Source organism: Phalacrocorax aristotelis, chromosome 4 (assembly GCF_949628215.1).
Source record: "Phalacrocorax aristotelis chromosome 4, bGulAri2.1, whole genome shotgun sequence".
Taxonomy (NCBI): Eukaryota; Metazoa; Chordata; class Aves; order Suliformes; family Phalacrocoracidae; genus Phalacrocorax; species Phalacrocorax aristotelis.
This window is the reverse complement of record NC_134279.1, coordinates 61,783,682-61,808,656: the sequence shown is the minus strand read 5'-3', so window position 1 is coordinate 61,808,656 and position 24,975 is coordinate 61,783,682. Positions and strand designations below refer to the sequence as shown.

At 41.4% G+C, this 24,975-nt stretch overlaps 1 protein-coding gene across 7 annotated transcripts in view; it reads left to right on the top strand.

The window, feature by feature from the left end:
• PCDH7 (protocadherin 7) overlaps positions 1–24,975 on the top strand; it is a 291,307-nt gene that overhangs the window by 95 nt on the left and 266,237 nt on the right. The window contains exon 2 of one of the 7 annotated variants that reach the window (XM_075091714.1): positions 298–5,000. In XM_075091714.1, the coding sequence (XP_074947815.1) occupies positions 1,809–5,000 (3,192 nt within the window). In that variant the 5' untranslated portion in view covers positions 298–1,808. Of the gene's footprint in view, positions 1–108; positions 5,001–24,975 lie in introns of those variants that run through there. The other 6 variants (XM_075091713.1, XM_075091715.1, XM_075091718.1 and 3 more) reach the window with 6 other exon arrangements.

Here is a 24,975-nt window from a genome sequence, read left to right as displayed (position 1 = left end):
GGCTGGGCTTTCTGGAGTGCATCGCTTGACTCGTCCTCCCTCCTCCTCCTCTTCCTCCTCCTCCTCCTCCTCCCCCCTCCCTCCCTCCCTCCCTCTCTCACTCTCGCTCTCTCTCTCTGCTCTCCCTCTTTCTCTCTCTCCCTCTCTCTTTCTGTGTGCATGTAGCGCAGGCGGCTCTGCTGCTGCAGCGTCAGGGAAGAGCTACCGAGAGAGGCTTCAGCAGCTCCCACCACTTTGGGCAAACTTGCCGGTTTACTGCTGCTTCTTCTTTTTTTTTTTTTTTTTTTCTTCCCCTAGTGGGAAGCTTCTCAGTTGCCATTCAACATTTTAAAGCACAAGCCGCTCTGCCGTGAAAGCGCCTGAGCCACACTTCTCTGAAAGACACAGGAGGGAATACACAACCGCAGATTTCACCCACCGTGGCGGTGCAGATCACAGGAAACAACTGACTGATATAATTTTATTTGCAAATAGAACTCTGCTTTTTTTTTTTTTTTTTCCTAATCGCGTCGCGGATCTTTTCCCCTCCCCTTTGCCATTCCGCTTATATGGATGTAATTCAGAATCTGTGTTAATTCACGTGGGGGATCCAGTTACATCTTGTTCCGCTTCGGGTATATTTACGAGAGACCAATAATCGCCTTTGGACACATAGTTTTGTTGCTAACCTTTGAACTGAAAGGATCAAGTTCAGATCTGGTTACCTGCATTGGGACGGGAAGGAAGAGGAGGGAGAGAGAGAGAGAGAGAGAGACTGCAATCTCATTTGTGAATCGCTCTCAGTGCTGCAGATCCAGATTGCTATAACACATGCAGTGCAAATGCAGGTAAGGCACACACACAAACTGCGGATGCAAAAACAAACTTGGGACTGTTGTGTGTGTATGTTCATATCTACAGCCTTGCAAATTCTGGGCAAACGGCTTCTGCAGTTTCCGTATCGTTGCTTTGTGACTAATGACCTTGCGCAGAGTTGTTAAAAAAAAAAAAATCCGCTCCGGAGAAAGAGCTGAACATTTTAGGCGATCTCTGAAGATGGATTTGGGTGCTTTTCTGCCAACCAAAGGGGATATTCTGTGGACTGCTCTGTAATACACGGGGTTCTTCACCTATCAGCTGTGCAGCCACCGACATTATTGGGATTCTTATTTTTTTTCTTTACCTTTTTTAATTATTTTTTCAAAAGAACTGCCCATTGCTAAGAGGATTTGGAGTTTTCCCGGACACAAGCCCTTTGAATAAAGAGAATCACATTTATTTTTTTTTTCCCTATGTGTGCAGAAAGGGGGAAGAATAAAGCTAATGCCTTGGTCGTAAACGGCTGAGAGAGAGAGAGAGAGAGAGAGAGAGAGAGAGAGAGAGAGAGAGAAAAGAGAGAGAGAGTGTGTGAATTGTAGTTAACTCTAGTGTCGAAGAAGACGACCTGGGGGGCTTCAAATCGCACACTGCTACTCCTGCTTTTATTGCAAACCTTACAAAGTGATTACAGTAAAATCAGAGAGGAGGAGGAGGAGAAGGGGGAGGAGGAGGAAAATCCCATCCTATCTACCGAGATGAATCTTTAAAAAGCAAAATACACTGTCCCGTGAACTGTAAGTATATCGCAACTGGAAGGCAGGGAGAGCAGCAGAGGAGCCCGCAGCAGGCTTTTGACCACCAATTGCACCAGCCATGAGACAATAAGTTTCCAGGAACAGGAGGATTTTATAATTGATTACCCGGACGCTCAGCCGCTCTGTTGGCTTATCAAGGGAGTTTACTGGGGGGCAGGTGGGAGTGAGAAGAGGGGGGGTTTCGGTGCGAGAAAGATGAGAAAGATGCGGACTCTCCTTGGCTTTGTGCATTGCTGCTGCTGCTTCTTGCTCCTCCTGCCTCCGCCGCTCTGGGTCAGCCTGGCAGCGGCCAAGCAGCTCCTGAGGTACCGGCTGGCCGAGGAGGGACCCGCCGACATCCGCATCGGCAACGTGGCTTCCGACCTGGGAATCGTGACGGGCTCCGGAGAGGTGACATTCAGCCTGGAATCGGGCTCCGACTACCTCAAGATCGATAACATGACCGGGGAGCTGAGCACCACGGAGCGGCGCATCGACCGCGAGAAGCTGCCGCAGTGCCAGATGATCTTCGACGAGAACGAGTGCTTCCTGGACTTTGAGGTGTCGGTCATCGGCCCCTCGCAGAGCTGGGTGGACCTCTTCGAGGGCCGGGTCATCATCCTGGACATCAACGACAACACCCCCACCTTCCCTTCCCCCGTCCTCACGCTCACCGTGGAGGAGAACCGGCCCGTGGGGACCCTCTACCTGCTCCCCACGGCCACCGACAGGGACTTCGGCCGCAACGGCATCGAGCGCTACGAACTGCTGCAGGAGCCCGGCGGGGACGGCGGCCGCCGCGGCGGCGGCGGGGGCGGTGGCGGGGGCGGCGGCGGGGGCTCGGCCTCGGCGGCCGCCGAGAGCGCCCTCTACCCCGGCGGCAGCAAGCGGCGGCAGGAGGCGGACGCGGCGGCCCGCAGCAGCGTCTTCGAGCTGCAGGTGGCCGACACCCTCGACGGGGAGAAGCAGCCGCAGCTGATTGTCAAGGGGGCGCTGGATCGGGAGCAGCGGGACTCCTACGAGCTCAGCCTCCGCGTGCGGGACGGCGGCGACCCGGCGCGGTCCTCGCAGGCGATCCTGAGGGTGCTGATCACCGACGTGAACGACAACAGCCCCCGCTTCGAGAAGAGCGTCTACGAGGCAGACCTGGCGGAGAACAGCAGCCCCGGGACGCCCATCCTGCAGCTGCGAGCCGCCGACCTGGACGTGGGGGTGAACGGGCAGATCGAGTACGTCTTCGGGGCGGCCACCGAGTCCGTCCGGCGCCTGCTGCGGCTGGACGAGACCTCCGGCTGGCTCAGCGTCTTGCACCGCATCGACCGGGAGGAGGTGAACCAGCTTCGCTTCACCGTCATGGCCCGAGATCGGGGCCAGCCCCCCAAGACAGACAAGGCCACGGTCGTGCTGAACATCCGCGACGAGAACGACAACGTGCCCACCATCGACATCCGGAAAATCGGGCGCATCCCTCTCCGGGACGGGGTGGCCAGCGTGGCCGAGGACGTGCTGGTGGATACCCCCATTGCCCTGGTGCAGGTGTCGGACCGGGACCAGGGTGAGAACGGCGTGGTGACCTGCACCGTGGTGGGTGACGTGCCCTTCCAGCTCAAGCCGGCCAGCGAGGGTGAAGGGGAGCCGCAGAACAAGCGCAAGTATTTCCTCCACACCTCAGCCCCCCTGGACTACGAGGCTGTCCGCGACTACAACGTGGTGATTGTGGCTGTGGACTCGGGCAGCCCCAGCTTGTCCAGCAACAACTCCTTGCTGGTGCGGGTCGGGGACACTAACGACAACCCTCCCGTGTTCAGCCAGGCCGTGCTGGAGGTTTCCTTCCCGGAGAACAACTTGCCCGGCGAGAGGGTGGCCACGGTGGTCGCCACGGACGCCGACAGCGGCAAGAACGCTGAGATCACCTACTCCCTGGAGGCCTCACCCCTCTCCTCAGAGGCGCCAGGCGGCATCTTCAGCATTGACCCTGACTCCGGGGACGTGTCGGTGCAGGCGGTGCTGGACCGCGAGCAACGCGACACCTACGAGTTCCAGGTGACTGCCCGGGACAAGGGGGTGCCCTCGCTGCAGGGCTCCACCACGGTGGTGGTGCGGGTGGCGGATCGCAACGACAACGAGCCGCGCTTCATGCAGGACGTGTTCACTTTCTACGTGAAGGAGAACCTGCAGCCCAACAGCCCCGTGGGCATGGTGACCGTGATGGACTTCGACAAGGGCCGCAACGCTGAGCTCAGCCTCTCCATCCAGCCCGGCGACCACGACCAGGCAGCTGGCATCTTCTCCATCGAGAATGACACCGGAACCATTTTCTCCACCGTCTCTTTCGACCGGGAGCAGCAGACCAGCTACACCTTTAAGGTGAAGGCGGTGGATGGGGGTGAGCCGCCGCGCTCCGCCACGGCCACCGTGTCCCTCTTCGTGATGGACGAGAACGACAACGCGCCCACGGTCACTTTCCCCAGCAACAGCTCCTACACCGTGCTGCCGCCCTCCAGCAACATGCGCACCGTGGTGGCCACGGTGGTCGCCACCGACGCCGACACCGGTCTCAACGCCGACCTCAACTACAGCATCGTCGGGGGCAACCCCTTCAAACTCTTTGAGATCGACCCGGCCAGCGGCGTGGTGTCACTGGTGGGCAAGCTGGCCCCCAAGCACTACGGCCTGCATCGCCTTGTGGTGCAGGTGAACGACAGCGGGCAGCCACCGCAGTCCACCACCGCCCTGCTCCACGTCTTCGTCAACGAGAGCCTGTCCAACGCCACCGTGGTGGAGAGCCAGGTGGCCCGCAGCCTCCACACGCCCCTGGCCCAGGACATTGCCGGTGACCCCAGCTACGAGCTGAGCAAGCAGCGGCTTAGCATAGTCATCGGCGTGGTGGCCGGCATCATGACCGTCATCCTCCTCATCCTGGTAGTGGTCATGGCCCGGTACTGCCGCTCCAAGGGCAAACACGGCTACGAGGCCGGCAAGAAGGACCACGAGGATTTCTTCACCCCGCAGCAGCACGACAAGGCCAAGAAGCCCAAGAAGGACAAGAAAGGCAAGAAGGGCAAGCAGCCCCTCTACAGCAGCATCGTCACCGTCGAGGCTTCCAAGCCCAACGGGCAGCGCTACGACAGCGTCAACGAGAAGCTCTCGGACAGCCCCGGTATGGGGCGGTACCGCTCGGTCAACGGCGGCCCGGGCAGCCCCGACCTGGCCAGGCACTACAAGTCGAGCTCGCCGCTGCCCACCGTCCAGCTGCACCCGCAGTCCCCCACCGCCGGCAAAAAGCACCAGGCCGTGCAGGACCTGCCCCCGGCCAACACCTTCGTGGGCGCCGGCGACAACATCTCCATCGGGTCGGACCACTGCTCCGAGTACAGCTGCCAGGCCAGCAGCAAGTACAGCAAGCAGGTAAGAGAGCTGCGCCCCGCCCCGCCGCGCTCCCCCCCGCGCAGCCCCCGACACGCACACGGACACGCACACGCACACACCCCCCGGGTGAGGGGGCGGCGGTGCCCGCCTCCCCCCCCCCGCCACAAGCAGACACGACCATCAGGCTCAATGACCCGTTCAGCCGGGTGTTCCCCCCCCCCACCTCCGCAGGCTGTCAGATGCCCGGACCAACACACAGCACGCAGGAAGGAGAGTCTGAGATCTTTATTATTAGTATTATTATAATTTTTATCATTCCCGCCTCCTTTCAGGCTCGCAGCCAACCAGCCCGGCCGTGCAGCCGCGCCGGCGGGACCGCCCCGCCGAGGCGCGGGGGCGGGGGGCGGGCCTGGGGCTCGGCCGCCAGCCCAGGCAGCGACCTGAGACGCCTTTGCCAGCCGCCCGCAGGCCAGTCCCGGCGGTTCGGGAGGGGGACGAGGGACCCCCACCCGGCGGAGCCGCGGTCCTCCCCCGCCCGCCTCCGGCGGCTGATCCCGCTCGCAGCGGGCGCTCCCCCCGCTGAGATGCTTTCCCGGCCTTAGGGACAGTGAGCTCCGGCTGAGGAGGAAAGTTTCGCCTCCGTAGCCAGGTGTTTTGGGGAAAGGGGGGTTGCTGCCTGCCTGGCGCTTCCTAAAGCTGTGGGTGAGGGTGGATTTGCAGCCGCCGCGCTGAGGCGTTAATGGCTGTAATTACCAGGTCGTTCATTAGGACCAAAATGCCTAACTCGTCTACAAAGCCTATCTGCGGTCTAATTTACACCACAGAGATAGGTACTCACTGCAGCACTTGCTCTGAATGCACATAAATGTTAGAGAGGTTAGAATCGCACCCCGGTATGGTTTCATTGCCTTCCCCGGACACCCCCCTCCCGCCTTGTATATTACATGAAATTCGCCGATTCAAGCTGAGAGGCCCTAATTTGCCAGCCCAGCTGCGGCGTAGCGCTGTGTAGAGAGTGTGAGGCCTCTCGGAGCGCGGCGTGCCTTCGGGGGTGCCGCGAGTGAGCGCCCCCGATCTCGGCCGTGGTGGCGGAGATCGGTTCAGTGAAGCTCCGAAAGCCTGGAACTGGTGATGGTAGGGACTTCTTTACAGTCCTTGAAATAAAATAGGGATAGCACGGAGGAGAATCAAGCTTCTAAGTAAAAGTGTTGGGGTTTTTTTTGGTGGGTGTTTTTTTTTTTTTTAATTTTATTTTATAAGACACATATGTAGCCTGAACAGAGGTCCCTTTCTTTGGGGGAGTACTTTTTGGGTGATGGGAAAGTGAGATCTTTAACTCCTGGTGATTTCCATTACATCTTTACATGTAAGATAATATTCTGAAGGTTTCCTCAGCTACAGTGCATGTTACACAAGAATCTAGAGATAAACGAATGCTGATTCATACAAGTACAGAGCCAAGTCTGGAACAGGGAAATTCTGAATAGTTTGACAAAAATGCTTTCTTTTCAATTCATTAACATGCAAATATGGTACACTATGACTTTTTTTTATACTTTGAAACGTCTGCTAGTCTGCTACAATTGGAGTTTTACAATGTGTTGCCAGTATTTGCATTCTGCTCAGAAATACTTAAAATACTGTAGAAGAAAATGAATTATATGAGCCACTCAGTCTTCCAGATCACTAAAAAAAAAGGCATGACTGATGAACTATCTGCCAGTATTTTTGTGTATGTTGTTTTACAAGTGATAGAGATTTATAGAACGTTTGACACAGTAGTTTCTGGGTGATACATTTCATTAGCTCTCTCCTGCAGAGAACATTATAATTTCAGTTTGCAAATAGTCTGTATAAAATACAAAGTACTAAGAAAGTTCCTAAGCTTCCATCTACCAAGGCTTATTAAGCACATAGCAGATTATGCCGTGTTAGTGAACACTGGAACAACAAAGTAGCAGTGGAACATATGCTAATCAGATACTACTTCTTTCTTGCTGCTGCAATTCATCAAAATATATGAATTATAAACTGTCAAAGTGTTACTTATTTTCAGTGTAAAATAATGACTTGCGTGCTGAGTGTAGGAATGGTAGAATTACACCTTACAAACGACTATTTTGCTTGATAAAAAACTTACTTAAGATTGTATTACAGAAATACATTTTGAATTAACATTTTTCAAGGATACAGAATGCATTAGAAGACTTCTTAGTAGAAGAAAGTGGCTTTATTACACTTTCACTTGCAACAAACTGAAAGAAGTACATGCTGATTTGCTCCACTATTCATCTACTTTGTTACAAAACCAGTCTCTCAGTGTCGATAGTTTTCCTGTGCTAAATATTTAGTTTGTTATGAAGGTTAGTTTACACGAGTAGTTTATAGCCAATATTCTAGTGCCTTGTCTTTTGATTTTTAAATATATAGAAAGGATTTGCACACTTGTAAAACATGCACGTAAGTTAAGGAAAGTGTCCAAGAAAACAGTAAAGGTAGTGGTAAATAACAGACTTTATAGGAAAGACTATGAGGCACAAAACTTCTGTTCCCGCTTTCCTATGGGTGCTTGCCAGCTTGTTGCTGAGTGACATTTATATAGTTTTGTTCACGCTTTTGCATAATAGTGGGGACATTAAGACTTCTTTGCATAAACAATATGTAGACTTTTCACATCTCAAACATTTACAGTGGAGCATTTCTCAGTTTATCAGGCAAAACACATGAGGATTTTTAACACCCAAACCACGTGGAGCTCTTGTTCAGCACGTTGTTTGGAGAGGAATGTGAAGCAGTTGCAGATAAAGGGTTCTGATGTGGTGTGTATCAGGTTGTTTCATAGTTCAGCTGTACACGTGGAATAGAAGCAGTGGCATATTGACGTGACCATGGTAAGGGAAACTAGTTGAAATCTCTAAGGCTGCCTTTATTTGCTCATTGGCAGTTCCCTTTCTTCTAAGGAGACATTAGAAGGTGTATAACGTTTTAGAACAAATAAAGGGACACAGCAGAATGTACCTGCTCTAAGTTACTGGAGATGAGAGCGATACCAATTTGCCATTAGTGTAATTAGAATTGGTAATTGATACTTTCGTATATCTACAATATAGCAACCACTCTCTGCTTAGGTGACCGACTGGTATTACCGCAGTGAATACAAGTTGTTTTCATTCTGACTATCTGATACTTTCTTTTTAAGGTGATGCACTGAATTTTTTATATGAGTTCCCCAATATGTCTGGTTTGATACAGTACTGCATAGGAGAACTTGAGTGGAGATAACTATAATTTGTAACTCTCCTCCTCCTCGACACCAGCTGTTTTATATGAAGTTTAAAACTAAATTCTAGATTCAGTAGTCTTTTGACATTTTACCATCACTTTTTTTAGAAGATATTTCACAAGTTTGACTCCTATTCTTGTCTTATTTAGCACAGCATTACTCTGAAATATTCTTTTAGCCTCTCATTTAACAATTCTCTCCTATTCAGTAAAGCACTAACGTATCTACTTCATGGCAAACAAATGTTTAAATCACTTACTATTCTATAGGTCTTAATCTCTTGCTAAAAGTTAAAGCTGTACAGAAGTGTTTTGCTGAATGAGGGTAAGTTTAAGCAAGTGTTTTTTTCTGGATCAGAGATTTAAAATCTGAAGCCTCCAGGTGCTGCACATTGCCTGTGAGGAGCCTGGATACTACTTACTTCCATCAGTGTCAGCCAAAGATAGGGAAAGCTCAGTACCTAAGAGGTGTTACTTAGCAGCTCAGAGGGTTGCATCCTTATTCATAATTCTAATAATAGATTTTAATTGTAAATATTTGTTTATTTTCTCATGTTAGTTACAGATATATCTTTAAAATGGATGATGTTTTCTCTACATTGTTTCACAGGGCAAAATAGTGGTGTATGAGCAGGCTTATTTCACTGAAACTTTTAAGCACGAATATGAGATTAGCATGTTAACAACCGCTGTTTGAAGAACAGGCCTTTTAAAGGCTCTTCATATGTTTACATTTTTTGCCATCATATTCTCTTTGTTTCTTTTTTACTTGCTCTGCTCAACAAAAAATGATTGTTGACTACTTAAAACACTGCAGTTGTGGTGGTGTTGGTTTTGTGGGGATTGTTTGTTTGTTTGTTTTTTTTAAGAGATGTTGGTCACCAGGCACAGAATTAGCAGAACCAGGTCAGGAATTTCTGAGCAGCATTGTTTCTTTGCTTGGGGTATTGGCTTCTTGGCCAATTCTGTAATCCTTTATGAATTATCGCTATGCCTTTTCTCATTAGAAATGTATTGTTTAGTGAAGAAAATTGTTTATCATACCGGAGCGTTCTGACACACTAGTCAAACTAGATGCATTTCTTGTAAAGTCTTATTTCCATGAAAGTGAAATATGTAGAAATTAATTTTTGAAAAAATGCTTTGTGTGGTAGCCAGTTAATTTATTCCGTAACATTTCAAACATTAATCAGTCTGTTGCAATGTAGAAGCATTTTGACTAGTTGGTTATCATGTATGTGAATTTTATGTATAAACTAAATGGGTCAATTTCCTCATAAATATGCACATATAACCAGCAGCATTAATAGGACACAAAATTCATCCGTTAAGGGGGGAATCAGTTTAACCATGCAGGAAAGCATGTTGGTTTTTTTTAACTCCTTGCTTAGGTACCGCCACACACACAGACACAGGGGCTTTTCTCAAAGACTGCTTTTTGTAATCACAAAGCAACTCTCAAGAATAAAGTTTTTCACAACTTTCAGCTAAGCAAATGTCCTATAGTGTAATGATTGTAACAATAACCATGTTACAGTGGCACTAAGTACAATGTAGAGAAAGAAATGGGAACATTGTCATTATGTATAAATATTTACATTGGCGGCTTCTTTCATACATTTAACTTTAATAAGGTTTAGTGCAAAGTGTTCAGAAGTGTATTTCAATTTTCTGTTCTCAATTTGCATTATATTAAGTACTTTACAATTAGTTTTTACAAGTGACCCACATTTGACCTTCAGTAACAAATTATGATGAAAGAGGGGCTAATTAAACATGAAATAGATGGATTGTTGATACTTTAATTATCTTTATTTAACACAAAGTGTTCTGCTGATGTGTGCAGCCTTTATTTTTTTCCTCTTCAGTAAAATCATCTTGTACAGTGTGCAAATGACTAAGTTACCACTGAATCATTCTGCACTCCCAGGAGATGTACAGAGCCAAAAGGGACAGGATCTGAGTAAAGGAGAATTCATGCTCTGAATAAGTAAAGAACTATACTATTATAGGCAAGGGGTAGCAAGAAACATCTTTAAAAGGATAGAATCTGATTTTTCAACTCAGACAGCTCTCTGGCATTGTACATACCGAAATGAACCTGGGTTAGAACCATGGTTAACAGTTTGACTATTGCTGTGTCAGCCTTTGTACTGTAGCAGTGTATTTCTGAGTGTGTTTCTCTCTCTCTCTCTTTTTTTTTTTTTTTTTTTAATGTTTAGTTGCCTTGTTTTCTAGTATTTGGGCTATTTGCTAGCTTGTCCTTTGGCTGTATTTCAGAGAAATACCTGTCCCACAGCTTCAGGCACATTTTTCTTTAATGATTTTCTTTCAAAAGTTTTAGAAGGTTTATGTAGTTAGTGATCTGCTGGGCTACTTTGAGATGTAAGGCTTATTGAATTGGTTTTGAATTAAAATATAAAAGAAAATCAACAGACTTCAGAAGTAGTTATCATTGTACTTAGGAGTCAATTAACTAAATCCTTCACATGCACTGTGAGCTTTTCGCTGTATTTGCTGATCATTTTAGTATTTAATTACTAACCTTAACAGGACACATAATTTTCTTTTTTTTGGCTATATATACAGGAGATATTGATACAGACACATAAGCAATTCAGTTCAGTATTTAGCAGGCTGGTTTTCTAAGCAACTCTGCTTCTAACAGATATTTACAAACTGTTAAAACTGCAAAACAATTTCCTTTTTTACAGTCTTAGGCTGCATGTAATACGTTCCATGTAATTTATGTTCTACATTTCTCATTTTTTTAAATATACTACAATTTAGGTGGTTTTATCTCACTGCGTGCTCAGACAATGCTATTTCTGCATTTTTCTCCTCTGATTTTTCTTTCCTAGAGGAGATGATTTGTTGTCTGTCATCAGATTTTACACTTTGGTAGCATATACTATATATTCATTTTAATCAATAATTAAAACAACAACAACAACAAAAAAATAGAACAACAGCTACTATACAGAATCGAATTAAAGTTTTGAAGTGTTATTTTTGTACATAAATTTGCATAATTTCAATTTTTGAATCAAGATTGTAAAAGAAAACTTCAACATTCATATGGGTGTATGTCAAGTTTAATGACTCTGCAGTTTAATGAAAAGTGCTTTGGTAACACGGACTGTGCAATTCAAGTTATTCTGTGTATGCTGCATGGCCTAGTAACTCTATAAGGAGAACATTTAAAATACTGCTACCAAAAATATTTTAAAATATCTTCTTTCAGTTGATCTCACAATATCTGGTCCTAACAAGGCTTGCTAGCTTCCTTCCTACAAAATGCATGTTGCTAGGTGAATAGTGAAAATGAAATTCACCTATATCCTGTATCCTTTCATATTTTTTCTTATTTGTACTAAGTTGCACATTTTGAAATTTTTAAACCTTAATTAAATGTAAATAAAAAGAATTTGTGAATCTAATGTCTGAGTAAAACAGCAGATAGGATAAAATTATAGGGTCCCTTTAAGTTTTGACTTCTATGAAAAAAATGGCTAAGGAGAGTGGAGAGAACATACAGATATTATGAAAAAGCTAGGACTGACTTACTGCCTTCCATATACTTCAGGCAACAGAGACTTCCCGAGGTCACTTTTATTCTGCTGTAGTGGATGACAAAATAACACGCTAATGCTGGAGTAACCGAGGTTAGTTGGTATCTAAAATGTGAATTACCACAACAGAAGACAAAGGAAGATTTAAAACTTCTTCATTTCTTATTTTAGTGCAATTTCCTCTATAAATATTTAACTGAGAGCAGGTCATGAACAGATGTCAAAATCTCAAGATGAGATTAAACTGAAGTACCAGTTAGTCAAGTTCATGAATGATGTCAGTGACACCCATTGGTGTTGTCCAGCTGTGTAGAACTGTGCTGAAGATGAGTTGTTTGCTGAGTCTTATGTGCCCATTTTCACTGAAAAGAGTGGTAAAATTAAAATGAAGAGCAACTTTTGACTGTATTGAAAAAATAGGGATTAAGTTTGATATATAAGGTATGAGCATGTGGAAGAATTATTTTTTTTTTCTGTGAAAGGAGAAGGTGGGAGAACTTAAGACTAAAAGTTTCGGTTTTTAGAAGTTTAAACAAAAATAATCATAGAATCATAGAATGGTTTGTGTTGGAAGGGACCTTTAGAGGCCATCTCGTCCAACCCCCTTGCAGTGAGCAGGGACATCTTCAACTAGATCAGGTTGCTCAGAGCCTCGTCCAGCCTAATCTTGAATGTTTCCAGGGACGGGGCATCGACCACCTCTCTGGGCAACCTGTGTCAGTGTTTCACCACCCTCACTGTAAAAAAATTTTTTCCTTATATCCAGTCTAAATCTACCCTCCTTTAGTTTAAAACCATTACCCCTTGTCCTGTCACATCAGGCCTTGCTAAAGAGATTGTCTCCATAATAATTCTCTGGCCCCATTTAAAACTGGAAGGTATGTAAAAGTGATGTGCTTCCTTTTATTATTGTATATATCAAGCAAACAATCCTCTCTTTAGGTAACACAGCTGTTTTGCAATCATTAGCTTGTAAAATGCTGCAGCATAACCCCAAAAGTATAGTTTAATTTTACTCAGAGTGGATCACAAATGACACAATTATTAGAAGATGAAGAAAACCATTATGTTTGTCTTTCAAAACTTAATTTACCTTATTAACTACTGACAAGAGTGAGTATATTTTTAAAGGCAAGCGTTATTCTGTCAGATGAGATTTTGTTACAGATTTTATGTTCTGAATTGAACAACCTAATGGCTGAGTTTGTAATCCTTGAAAGCAAGAAATGTGTTGTTGCAAGTAGCATTCTTGGAGTATTAGGAAGCAAAAAATTTAGTATTTTTCAAAACATTTGATAGAGGGTCTTTTATTATACACAGATAATACAAAGTCAAATTATAGATAATGTAAAGTCAATTTTTAAGACTAGGTACAGAAGGTAGGTACTAGCTGAAGTGCTGAAAATCACTCCCAGAATATGTGGTAGAACTAAAATACATAAATACTGATTCCATCTGCTAAAAATTCAGGGAGAAGTTTATCTTGCAGCCTTGTCTGAATTAAATCCTTTATTGTACCAAATTGTAAGTAACAAAATACTTGTCACCTGACAGGATGAAAATTCTTGCATTTCATGGTCACATGATAATTATGGAGAATCCTCCATAAGCTCCCTGAAAAGTAGTTTCTTGACTGGGGTTGTGGCCAGGAAATGCGTGTCTTTTGTGGTCTGTGCCAAATGTTTTCTCAGAGAGAAGCAGGAGGGGTTGCTATAATTTATTCTGTCTGTCCGTGTATAGATGTCAAGGACTTTTCAGCCCTGGAGCAGTGTAAAATGGGAGAAGTAACCCCTACTTCCTTTGGATACCAAATCCATATGAGGCAGAATTGCTTTAACACATTCTCAGAGACTTACCCTTGGAGAAAATATTCTTTATCAGGACAGCACTTATACAGGGATACAACCTGATGTAGAATTGTGTTTCTGAGTTCCATGTTATGCTGAAAAATGAACTAAAGGAAATTATGGAGACTGTTATGGTGTTCTGGGTGTGATTCAGCTGTCTAAACATATGCATCCTAGCGTCACGTTAGATACCGTAAAGTTTCTGAGATACCTGCACAGAGCTGCACAGACGGTGTATGATGCAAGACCTGGGTGTCTTCTGGGAGACTTTTCTGTAGCTGCAGCTCAAGGCCAAACAAAAAAGTAATCACTAAATCCTTTGGTTTACCTAAAGAAACAATAATTAAAGTAAAATCAAGCAATCTGTGAATATAGTGCATTTTGGCAACCCTGAAAATTATTTTTCCAATAAAAACTTATTTATGTTTGCCACACACATGCCTATTAATAGAATGTGCATGTGCAGATATATGTTCACACATATACTGAGGTTAGATTAACAAGTTATTTTTGAATTGACACAGTTTCTGTTTTCACAGAAACAATACTGAAAACAGTTAGCTTAACTGAATTTCCGTTCTTCAGACCTCTAGGGCTGATGTTTATCTCCTGTTAGGTGAAACTACAGGTAGTTCCACAAAAGTCAATCAAATTTGACTAATACCAATCATTGTAAGTTAAATCAGGTAATATACTATTCAGAGACTGCTTTATATTAAAACAAAATATAGATACAGAAGACTGACTTTACCAGTTCGGATGTTGTGCGTCAAACCTCCCACATTTAACTTACTGGCATGTACATATGTATAATTTGCAAAATAAGAGAGTAGGTTTTCATCACATGTTACATCCAAATGTAAAATTATCTTTGTAACAGGCTCTGGGAATGATGTGGCTTTAATAGTATTTCAAAAAGTACGATTTTACTATTAAACACATTCTTACTGAAACTAATAGTACATCAAGAATATATTTGGCAAGCTACATTTTTACAGCTACCTGACAGGTCACGGTGTTTGTGGAGTTGTGTGTTACCCCTTGTAGGCATACTTACAAGAAAGACTTGGCCTGAAAATTCATACCCACTTTATAATGCACAGTTTTGTCTCTTAGGTGAAATCTGGCCATTTGCTTAGGCAGATCTGTTTAATTTATTTGGGAGTCCTTCTTTCAACACTATATTTAACATGAGAAAAGACTTAACTAGTTTGCCAGCTTTCTAATGATGAAAGACAAGAATGGAAATATAGATAATAAAACAACAGCAAATTAAAGTGTTAGTTACTTCACGTGGCCCCAACATTTTCACAGTGATATTTTGAGCCATGTTTTACCACTTTTGCTGTTCACAACTTTTATGTCTGCTGGTTTCAATATATATTTGATCTCATTCTCTATCGCGTCACTCCTGTTCTAAGTGAAGTTACGTTGTTGTAAAATTTGAGTAATGAAATGGTGAATCAGTTTCCTCATCTCCATCCGTGTGTTATAAATCGGTTATAACGACATAACGTGTGCCTTGTGTGATAGTGAGAGAGGATATCCATCATGCTATTGAATCAGAAAAATGCTATTTTCAATGAGCATGTAATTATGTTCCAGTTGCAGCACAAGTTTACAGAAGGACAGTAATTGATTTCTTTGAGAGAAAAGTATTTGTTAAATTTTCAAGTAATGTTGTGAGTGAGTTTACTGAAGGCATATTTGCACTGGAAACTAGAAATCTCTACTTAATACAGGTCACTACATGCTCAGCCACTGAACCTCAGCCAAGATCTTGGGTAAGACCTGTCGTGTAGATTTAGAAAATCCACTCAGAAGGCTCCTCTGACTATATACTGATGGTTTTATTCTGCTTCCTGCAAAGTAAGGGCCTGAATCTATCACTTTATTTTAATGAATTTTTTCTGAATATGAATAAAATTCAGCTATTTCTAGGACATTGTATGAGTAAAAGTGACAGCAGTGGGTGTGAAACAGAGCAGTACCCGTTTCTGTGGTGGCTTTCAACTATGAGTGTTTTTCCTGGAAATTACAACATGTAGTCTGGGCCATATATTTTACCCAGTATATTACTATATACATATAGAATAGAATAAAGTATCTGAAATATCTGACAACAGTGAAGATGGGAGTAGTCCTTTATAGGAGTTATAAATAGCTACCACCGAGGTGCAGCAGGTGTTTCACCAGGATGCGGGTTTGTGTAATGGTTGGGTTCATTCAGTAGGTTCAGGCTTCACGCTGGCAGCCCCCTTGAGCAGATACAAAACCAATATAGGTTGGTGCAGCACAGTAACTCATCCTCTTTAAATTCTCCAAGTCCATATGTGGAATTGTATATTGCTAAAAAAAACCTGCTGCTTGCAGTATTTTTATGTGCCTTTTTTAAACATGAATTTAAAAAAATACACAAGAGGGATTTATTTTAGTAGCGAGGGAACTTGTGTAACTGTTTGCAAAACGGCACTGCCTTTGCTGTGCTGTGTTTTGCAGGGATCACTGGGCACTTATATAATTTGTCCTATCTTTTTTGTGCAACACTAGTTCTTTAAATATTTATTTATGAAATGTTGCTAGTATTCTAGATCTTTTTGGTTGTTCTTTAGTGCAGAGGAAAAGATAAGCAACAGTGTGAAATTCCTCTGTGCTGAATAAATTAAGAAGATTTTGTCTTCGATGTATTGGAAAATATTTTATCACTTACGTGACATTCAAGGAGACTGGAGGATATTATATTCGATGGGCCCTTCAGACACTGCCGAATGAATTGAAAATTCATCTTGGACTTTCTAATACTGAATATTAGTGCACCTTTATAGGAACCTTGAATGCTAAATTTATGTATTTTTTCTTCACTAGTTCTTAATTAAATATATAATGTGACTGAACTCTTCAAATTATACAGTAACCTTCATGGAGAACTAATGTTCCAGAAATATGAAAGGACTGGCTAAAGCGTCACTCTATCAAATGTTTCTAAAAGGCTTTATGTATTTATAAGACTTCATGATCTACTATTGATGCAAATTACTAAGGATAAAAGAAAATCCATCTGTTATAAAAGAAAAAAAAATAAATAAGTCCAAGGATTTGAAAGACTTAGCATTAAGGACTAAGAATTCATACTTTGTGATGGGTTTATAGTAATTGACAGTAGAAAAGATTTCTTTTTAGCATTCACAATGTGGAGGGTTTTTTTAATCGAATGAAAATGACTTTACCATAAAAGCTTCTCATGTAACATATCCTGTTTCATTTCATAATTTCATATTCTTCACTGAAATGTCTCAATTAAAATATGAACTACACTATTTCATGTTGGGCATTACTAGTTTTGTTATTATTACCCTTACATTTAATCAAATTGTCTGTAGTTAAATAAATAGCATTTCATCAAGAGCCACTGGTTTTCAATCAGCTGGGAAACCGGCATGAGGACAGATCTAAGGCAAGTGTCTCCGATCTGCAACTAATTGTGCACTGATAATAGTACTGCCCACAGGCAAATCTTACTCGCTGTCCTGATCTATGATAGATTTTCCTGTACGTTAATATTAAATCAGATGGAGACATTTTGTAATACCGTTACAGTTACTATCTTTAACCTTTCCTTTTTAGCTTGAAATATATACTGTTTGGAGATACTATCTCCGTGTTTCATTTCTGAATAGAAATGAAGAAAAGAAAAATCTCAAGGAAAACATAACAGCCATGCTTTTTTTCTTCAGTTTCTCCTCTTAAAATTGTCACTTCCATAGGAGATAAAGAGCTGTTGATATTTAAATACGTATTTACCCGTAAAATCACATATTCTACATCTTAGAGAGGAATGTGGCTGACAAATTGGAGCAGGAGCTAGTGCTTCGCTCCAGCTTTGGTAGTCTACGGGCTAGCTGTTGTGAGTGCAGGACCCAGAGTACCCTCTGGATCAGTGGAGACCACGTACTAACCACATACCACGTGCGCAGATTGCTGCATTAGGACGTTATAAACATTCACGTTTTTCCAGGATGAAGATGATGAAAGTGGCTCCTGGAATACGTAGGAGCCCTTCTATTGTACCAAGACTCCATCATTTCAGGCTCTTCACAAATGCAGAGCATACTGTAAGAGGTGCTTTTAAAAAAGCAATACATAGAGGGTAGAATAATGCATGGTGTAGTCAGCACATTATAGTCTGCTGAAAGAAAGCTGTCTTCTGGTCTGCGTGCATTGTTCTTGTGAAATGATTCCAACAGTTTGAAATCTGTTTTTTCACCTTGCTAGTTATGCAAACAGCTCTTCACTTTTTCACTAAAGCAAGTGGGAATTGTTCACTGTCACAAATAATAAATAACAAGAGTACCCGATCTGCACAGCATGGAAGTGATAAAAACACATGCTTATGAGTGCTTGAGATTTCACAGCTATTAATTTTGAACTTTTTGATTGCAGTTCTGTTTTACAAGAGTGGATGCTGTTAGGGCAGCAGTACACTGTGACAGTGAAAGATTATGACAACATGCATTTATCATTACGAGCTTGATAAATTCAGTGTAAGAAATGGTCAGAAAATGCCCCTAAATCTGAAGCCATAAAATGCATCTTGCCTTTACTGCAAATTTAGCATTTTTTATTACTGCTAATAATCTTTAATACTAATTTAATACTAACATGAACATGTTTGAGAAGGTTTCATTGTGCATAATGAAATATAGAGCACTTATCAATGTTAGTGAATTCCTTAACATGTACATTGAGGGACACTAAGAGTTTATGTCAGAATGCTGTTGCATATACAACATGTATACACACAGATAAAGGTCCTTTACAAAAGGTCAATACATTCCATAGCACATCTGGGATTAAAAGTTAGGACTCTTCAGGCTTTGAAGATTTTTTTTTTAATTCATCCTAGCATTTAAAGTCCAAATTACAGGTTTTACCTAAAAGTATACTCCCCAACTACTTCTACATAAATCAAAATGTGATAGATCACGTCTTCCATTTTGGAGCTGGAAGATTCACAGTGTGGTAGGAGTGTTTCAAATCAGAAACTACATTTTTTTGTTTGTGGTTAGGAGCAGGGATTTCAGTAATAATTAGGCATCATTCTGAAGCGGTGTACTGTAAGACAGCAGAACACAAAGAATCTGAATGTTGATTCTATAGTATTTCTATTCAAATTTCACAGCCTTAACAGAGAAAAGAAATCCTATGATACACAGTAGAAAAAGTCCTGACTGAATATGTCTAGAAATGGTAGTACCTTATTTTTTTATCTTTATAGTTCCAGGGAAGCCGTCTCCAGCCTTTCTAAAGTCCTCACTGAGCTGGTAATATTTTTCACGTATCATCAAACCCATGTTAATCTGGACCAAGAGCATGCCTCAGAGTCCTGGAATCTCTGAAGAAAACATTTTCTCTCCTTCCTGTTTTTGACATAATACAGATTCACCCCAAACTTTTAAACAACATTTAGAGAGGACAGTTTATTTACAAGGCAGGTGTTATAGGTTGCAATCAACAGTTGATAGTTCATCACAAGATTAACAAGAAAGAATTGCAGATCCAAGAGGCATGTGCTGTCAGTGAATGTTTAGCTCAGTACTTAGGCAACCTGACTATTGACTGCAGTAAATTTTCTCATAGGTTGTAATGTGTACCCCATGTTTAAGTTATTGTAAGTTTGTAATCTGGAGGAGGGAAAGGAACAATCTCATGAGAAAAGAAAATCCAGCCTGTAGTAAGTACATCTTTCTGCCTACCACCTTTTTTTTTCTGTAGTGGAATTCTGCAGGTATTTGTTTTGTCTCCCAAAGGAGAGGCCTAGCATTTAAGCAAGGCTTTTCTCATAGAGAAGGAGAACAGTTAGAGTTCTGGTTTTTTTTTTTTTCTTTTAGCTTTCTTTGTTTCTTTCTTTATCACCTAGAATTTTCTTTGGAACTCAGAAAGGAGCTGTTTTTTAATAATTTCAGCACTCTAATTTCTGGCAAAGTCTTTTATTAAATAATTGAAAAAATATTTTGGGATAACTTTGTCAAATAAAACCAATGCTCTCTACCTTCCTCTTCCTCTTCATCAAAAGCAGTGCACATTTAAGACACTGAGGGATATAGATAGGAAAGCTTCATCTTTCTATGCTTTTAGGACTGCTACTTTTTTTCTGTGCTTATATTTGGAATGATTTTGAAGGGACTCATATGAAGCATAGGCTAGCCGACTCATATGAAGAAATAAAGGAATAAACCAAAGAGAACCTGTGATGGAAACAATTGCTTTTGATTTTTTTTTCTCCCTAGTTTTTCTTTTATTTAAGCTTAAAGATTCTGATGAAATAAATTAATCTAGTAAACCTTAAAATAATGCCTTATATGTTGGCTTTATGAAGAGCTGTTTTGAGAGCCAAAGTCAATCTGTTGAATTGTTTGGGTTTTTTGAGGGAGAACTTTTCTTGAGGAGGCAGTAAAATATATATGCTGACATATATGGGAATTTTACCCACACCTAAGGTACCTTGGAGTCATATAGTATCTGTATTCTAATCCCAGTTATCGTGCTCTGAGTTTTCAGTCTTACCTTCCCAGTGGCAGTGTGAAGTTTTCTAGATTTTCATTTCAGTCTCTGTTCTTCCCACGAAACCCGTTTATTTTTCTGATAAGAGTCAGATACTACGGTGCATTAAGGGGTCAAACGTTAAGAAAATGTGGATACTGAACATTATTTAAATTTCATTCTTTCTGATGGATTACAGGAAGTGTTTGAGATCCTGAAGTATGTTAGTTTCTTGGTGGTGGTTCTTTTTTTTGGTTGGTTGGTTAGTTGGTTTTTTTTTTTGTAAATAATTAACTTCTGCTGTAAAACTTTAAATATTTGAAGGTCTCAGCATATATGGTGAAAGGTAAGACAGTGAAGACAGGAAAGATCATCATTTACAGAATTTCCCTCTCCCGTGCACTGTATAGAATAGCAGTACATGGCTGTATGACATTTCGGACACTGTTTTCCAAAAGAGGAGTCTTTTCTCTGTTATATTAATGACAAAACCAAACCAAGTAATAACAAAAAAAAAAAAGTTGCCCAAAATCAGGCTGATTTCTCTTTCCATGAATCAACATCCCAAGTTAAATTCAGAATCAATCTGACAAACACCTATGGCTGACCTATGCTGTAAAGAGTAAACAGAGGAAATGTCAGTTTTATGACTAATCCTGTTTTTCATGAAGCCTTTTCTTTGCAAAGGAGGCTTAAGTATTTTCAGTACAAATGAAATAGTGCCCGTCTCCTCTACTTTTCCATAATTCAAAAGCTAGGAAGCCTGATTTGTGAGAAGCTTATTCTGTGACTTTGTGTGTAATTGACAGTGAAGGGGGAAAATGAGGCAATGTTACGCCTTTGCTAGCTCTTTTTAAAGGAAGGAATGTACTTACTCATTAATGATCCAAGCTATGAATAGATTCATGGTTTATAGCGCAGCCTTAGAGGGGGTTAAGAGAATTTAAGGGTTTATCACACAGTCTTAGAGGTGGCTAAGAGAATTTAAAAGATATTCAGACTGGAAAATTCTGGGTAAACATTTACCTGTCTTCTTGGCAGTTCATTATTAAACTATGTGTTGGCGTTTTGCAAGCACAGGAAGAAAACAAAAGTACAGACAAAGGAATAGAAACACATTGATGATCTATTGTTCGAGTTTAAGCAGAATAAATGATTAGCATCTAAAGTATGGAGCAGAGGTAACAAAAATCATTGCAAACTACTATCCACAGTGCATAGGATCCGGTAATACAATTTAGTTCATTATATTATTGCATGATGTAGTACTGTATGTACTACTCTCTCTGTGTCTTGAGCATAAACTTGTTCGAAGTCTTGGACTAGTTCTAAACAGTAGATGCTTCATGATGATCTGCAAATAAATCCATTGTTAACAGGGTGCTCTCACGAGTGTCTTTTAACATAGGTTCAGATCTGTCTTATTGTAGATATTCCCTCAATATTGTGCTTTTGGTTTCTTGTCCGTAAGAAGTGGATAATAGCATTTTTTGCTTCACAAACAATGAGTTTGGACAGAGGTCAATAATGGAACCAGTGTTCTTGCTGAGTGCAGAGTTTTGTCCACACTCTGGATTCTAGACTGCAAGTCAGAGTCCAAGTGCTGCGAAAGTCAGGTTGCCCGATCTGGTAGTGCTGTCATACATCCTGAGGGAAGTGCAAGCAAGCACAAAGTGTAAGGTTACTGTTTTCAGCTTTTAGAAATGTTAGGGTACTTTTTCGTAGGACAGTTTGAAATTACTCAGATGAGATGATGTATCTTATGCATGTTTACAGAGATAGCTTACAATACAATAGTGTATGAAGTGGAATGGATTTCAACATCAATAGAGTTTAAATTTGGTTCTATTGTGAAGATGCTGTCTGTTATTAAATTTCTTACATGTTTTCCTCCTCTTTACTACATCAGAATTAAATGCCTATTTACTGATTTATGTTGATAGTAGGATAATAGATCTCTACATTCTTTACATTCTCAATCTATATTATTAAAATATACTAGATGTTTCAGCCTAATATTAGAGCAGAATAGTCTTATTTAGCACTATTAAAATAAGCTCAGCTTCATGCACATTGACTATACAGGGATAAGGTTTTCAAAAGTTCCCTGTACTAGTCTAGCTCTGTGTTCCCTGCAAAGATTTGATTAACTGGGGAAGAATTATGCTTAACTCATTTGTATGAATGTATTTTAATCTACAGAACTGTTGTTAGATCTCTGTATGTACATTAGGTTAACTTCTCAAGGTAAGAATGAGGTACTAATGCCAATTTTAATGAATAATTGTATTTTTGAAAGTTTGTTACTTAAAAGTGTAGTTTGGCCCTTAGGTCAGTTCATCTCACCTCAGCTTGCTTGTTGCCTAGGACAAGTTACTTATCTAGGGCCACTTCAAACGAAGAAGGATAGATACCTTCAGAAGTCAAGCTATTCTGTCTACTTTAGGTATGTACTCTTTCCTGGACCTCTTTCTCCATCGATCATAGAAGAGTAGCTTAGGTGGCTTCTCAGCCAGGTGGGATGAGATTCTAGCTGTACTGTGATTTTTCAGAAGCAGACATCAGTTATGATTTTACTCTGCGTGTGTTATGTTTCATCTGTACAAATGACAGTGCAGACCTGTAATAAAAAATATTTTAAGGTATTTCTGTATGTTTTGACTGTTGGAGCATGGACAAGTAGATGAGCATATTTGGTAGTGGCAGCAGGTGGTGGGAACACAGGGAACAGGCCTGCTGAAGGAGTGCAGCTATGCATCCTTCTGCCCTCTCTCTTGTTGGCTGCATATGCTTTCTGGAAACATGGGAAATGATTGGGGGAGTTGGGAAAGCAAGTGAAATGCAGGTGCTTTATAGATATTCTCTCCAGATACCAGGTTACATCATTGTTTCTAAAAATGGTAATTAGCTTTTTACATAGCTATTTTAAGTAAAAAGTGACAATGATGGCAATGATAGCAGTGACGTGATGTTGTCCTGGTACAAGAGGCTGTGAGATCATCATCAAGATTTATGCGTGTTTTGGTTTCACCTGAGATTTGCAGGAATTTTGATGCTTTGCTTTGTCCTCTCACCCTAGGCAATCTTTACAGTGAGTAAACATCAGTTAATTTAAAAAAAAACACAAACTTGTAGTATTTATTACATGTCATAAATAACACTGATGGAGTTTGTTGTTTCTGTATTCAAGTCTAGAAGATGAGGAATATGCAAACTGAGATACTGGAAAGTATTTATAGCCTTTCTAATAACTAAGATAACATGCAGCAGCCACAATTTTTTTAACTGTTTTATGTTTTTTCCTCTATTTGGCATTTATCTAACAAACACAGCTTCAACTCTTATAGTCACGTGAAAATACTGGATAGGTTAGTTTTATGTCATCATATAGACATAGTTGTTGTATGTAAATGTGTGAAAGATGGGTTTTGTTTTGTTGTGATTGTAGGAACATCTGAGTTTGATAATGCAGTGTTTCTTCTTTAATCGTAGTGTCAGTGCTGAAGGTTATGAAAGAGGTTTGGTAAATTTACCTCTAAGTTGAACCTCTTCAGGAAGAAAAAGAGAAACAAGAATGAGATGGAAATATTAGCAATGCTCATACTCAAAAAGTTAATAATAACAAAAAGAATGAAATTGTAAAGGCAGTTTAAAGAAGGTAAAAGAAATCAAATTCCTGTTTGTAGGATTAACCCTGCTTGTTTGCAAAATAATTTGTGAGAACTGTCAGTTTGATAAAAACAGTGTGATAACACAGTATAGGTTTTGTTATAATTTCTGCAGTGTTCTTTATATAGTGACTTTATAAACGCTGTTTCTGTTATTGATCTTTCTTTACCCTTGAAATACATAATCTATTTGTAGAAATACAAAATAAAGTGAAAGCAGGAATACCTTTGTTCTAACACACAGTTTTCATTCTGACAACAGAAAAACTATATCTGAATGTCAGATTAATGTATTTCCAAAATCTGTGCCTGTACATTCAGAGTCATGTCCTGTTTGTTCGTTGTTGAGCAACAACTGACAGTTTTGCGGTAGAACAAGTCATGGGGTAGATCAAGGAGATTCAACGAAAATGTCAAGTGTGCATTTTTCTTTCCCTAGGGGGGGGGAAAAAAAACCACCAATACTTGGAAATATTTGCACAAAGGAATGTAGTGGCTGTCTGAACAGGGAGACAGAGGTGCATCAGGAATCTTAACAGAAACGGTTCAGAGGGGTCCATCCGACTAACATGGATTCTTATGATAAATGTCTGCCTAGCTGCAGATGAGAGCTATAGGGGACGTCATTGAATATGTCTTCGTGGAGCGTAAGATGCTGTGACAGAGAGGTCCTTACAGACTCTCGCAGTGGCTACAATAAGGAGCAGTAACTCAGTACCATGAGTTTTTACGGCAGATTCTGTAACTGTTTTATTTCACGAGTTGTGTAGGAGACCAGGATGCGGTTATTACGATTGCTTATACATGACCTATAGACTGTAGGTTTACTCTCCATGCCCAAACCGTGTAACAAATATGCCTGGACTTTGAATAATCAATTTTAACTGTGTAAACCTTTATTTCTTCAAATATAGGTGCTTCTAGATATTTTTCACACATAAATGGTTATATTACATAGATAAACCTCCTCTTATTGGCCAATTATCACAAAATTTTTAGACACAGTCTATGTATTTCTAGGGGTCTATAAACCTCAGACTGATAAAAAGAATTTTATAAACTGTGCAACTAGTTCCTGGCCGTGGTTTCTCTAATACTACAGGAT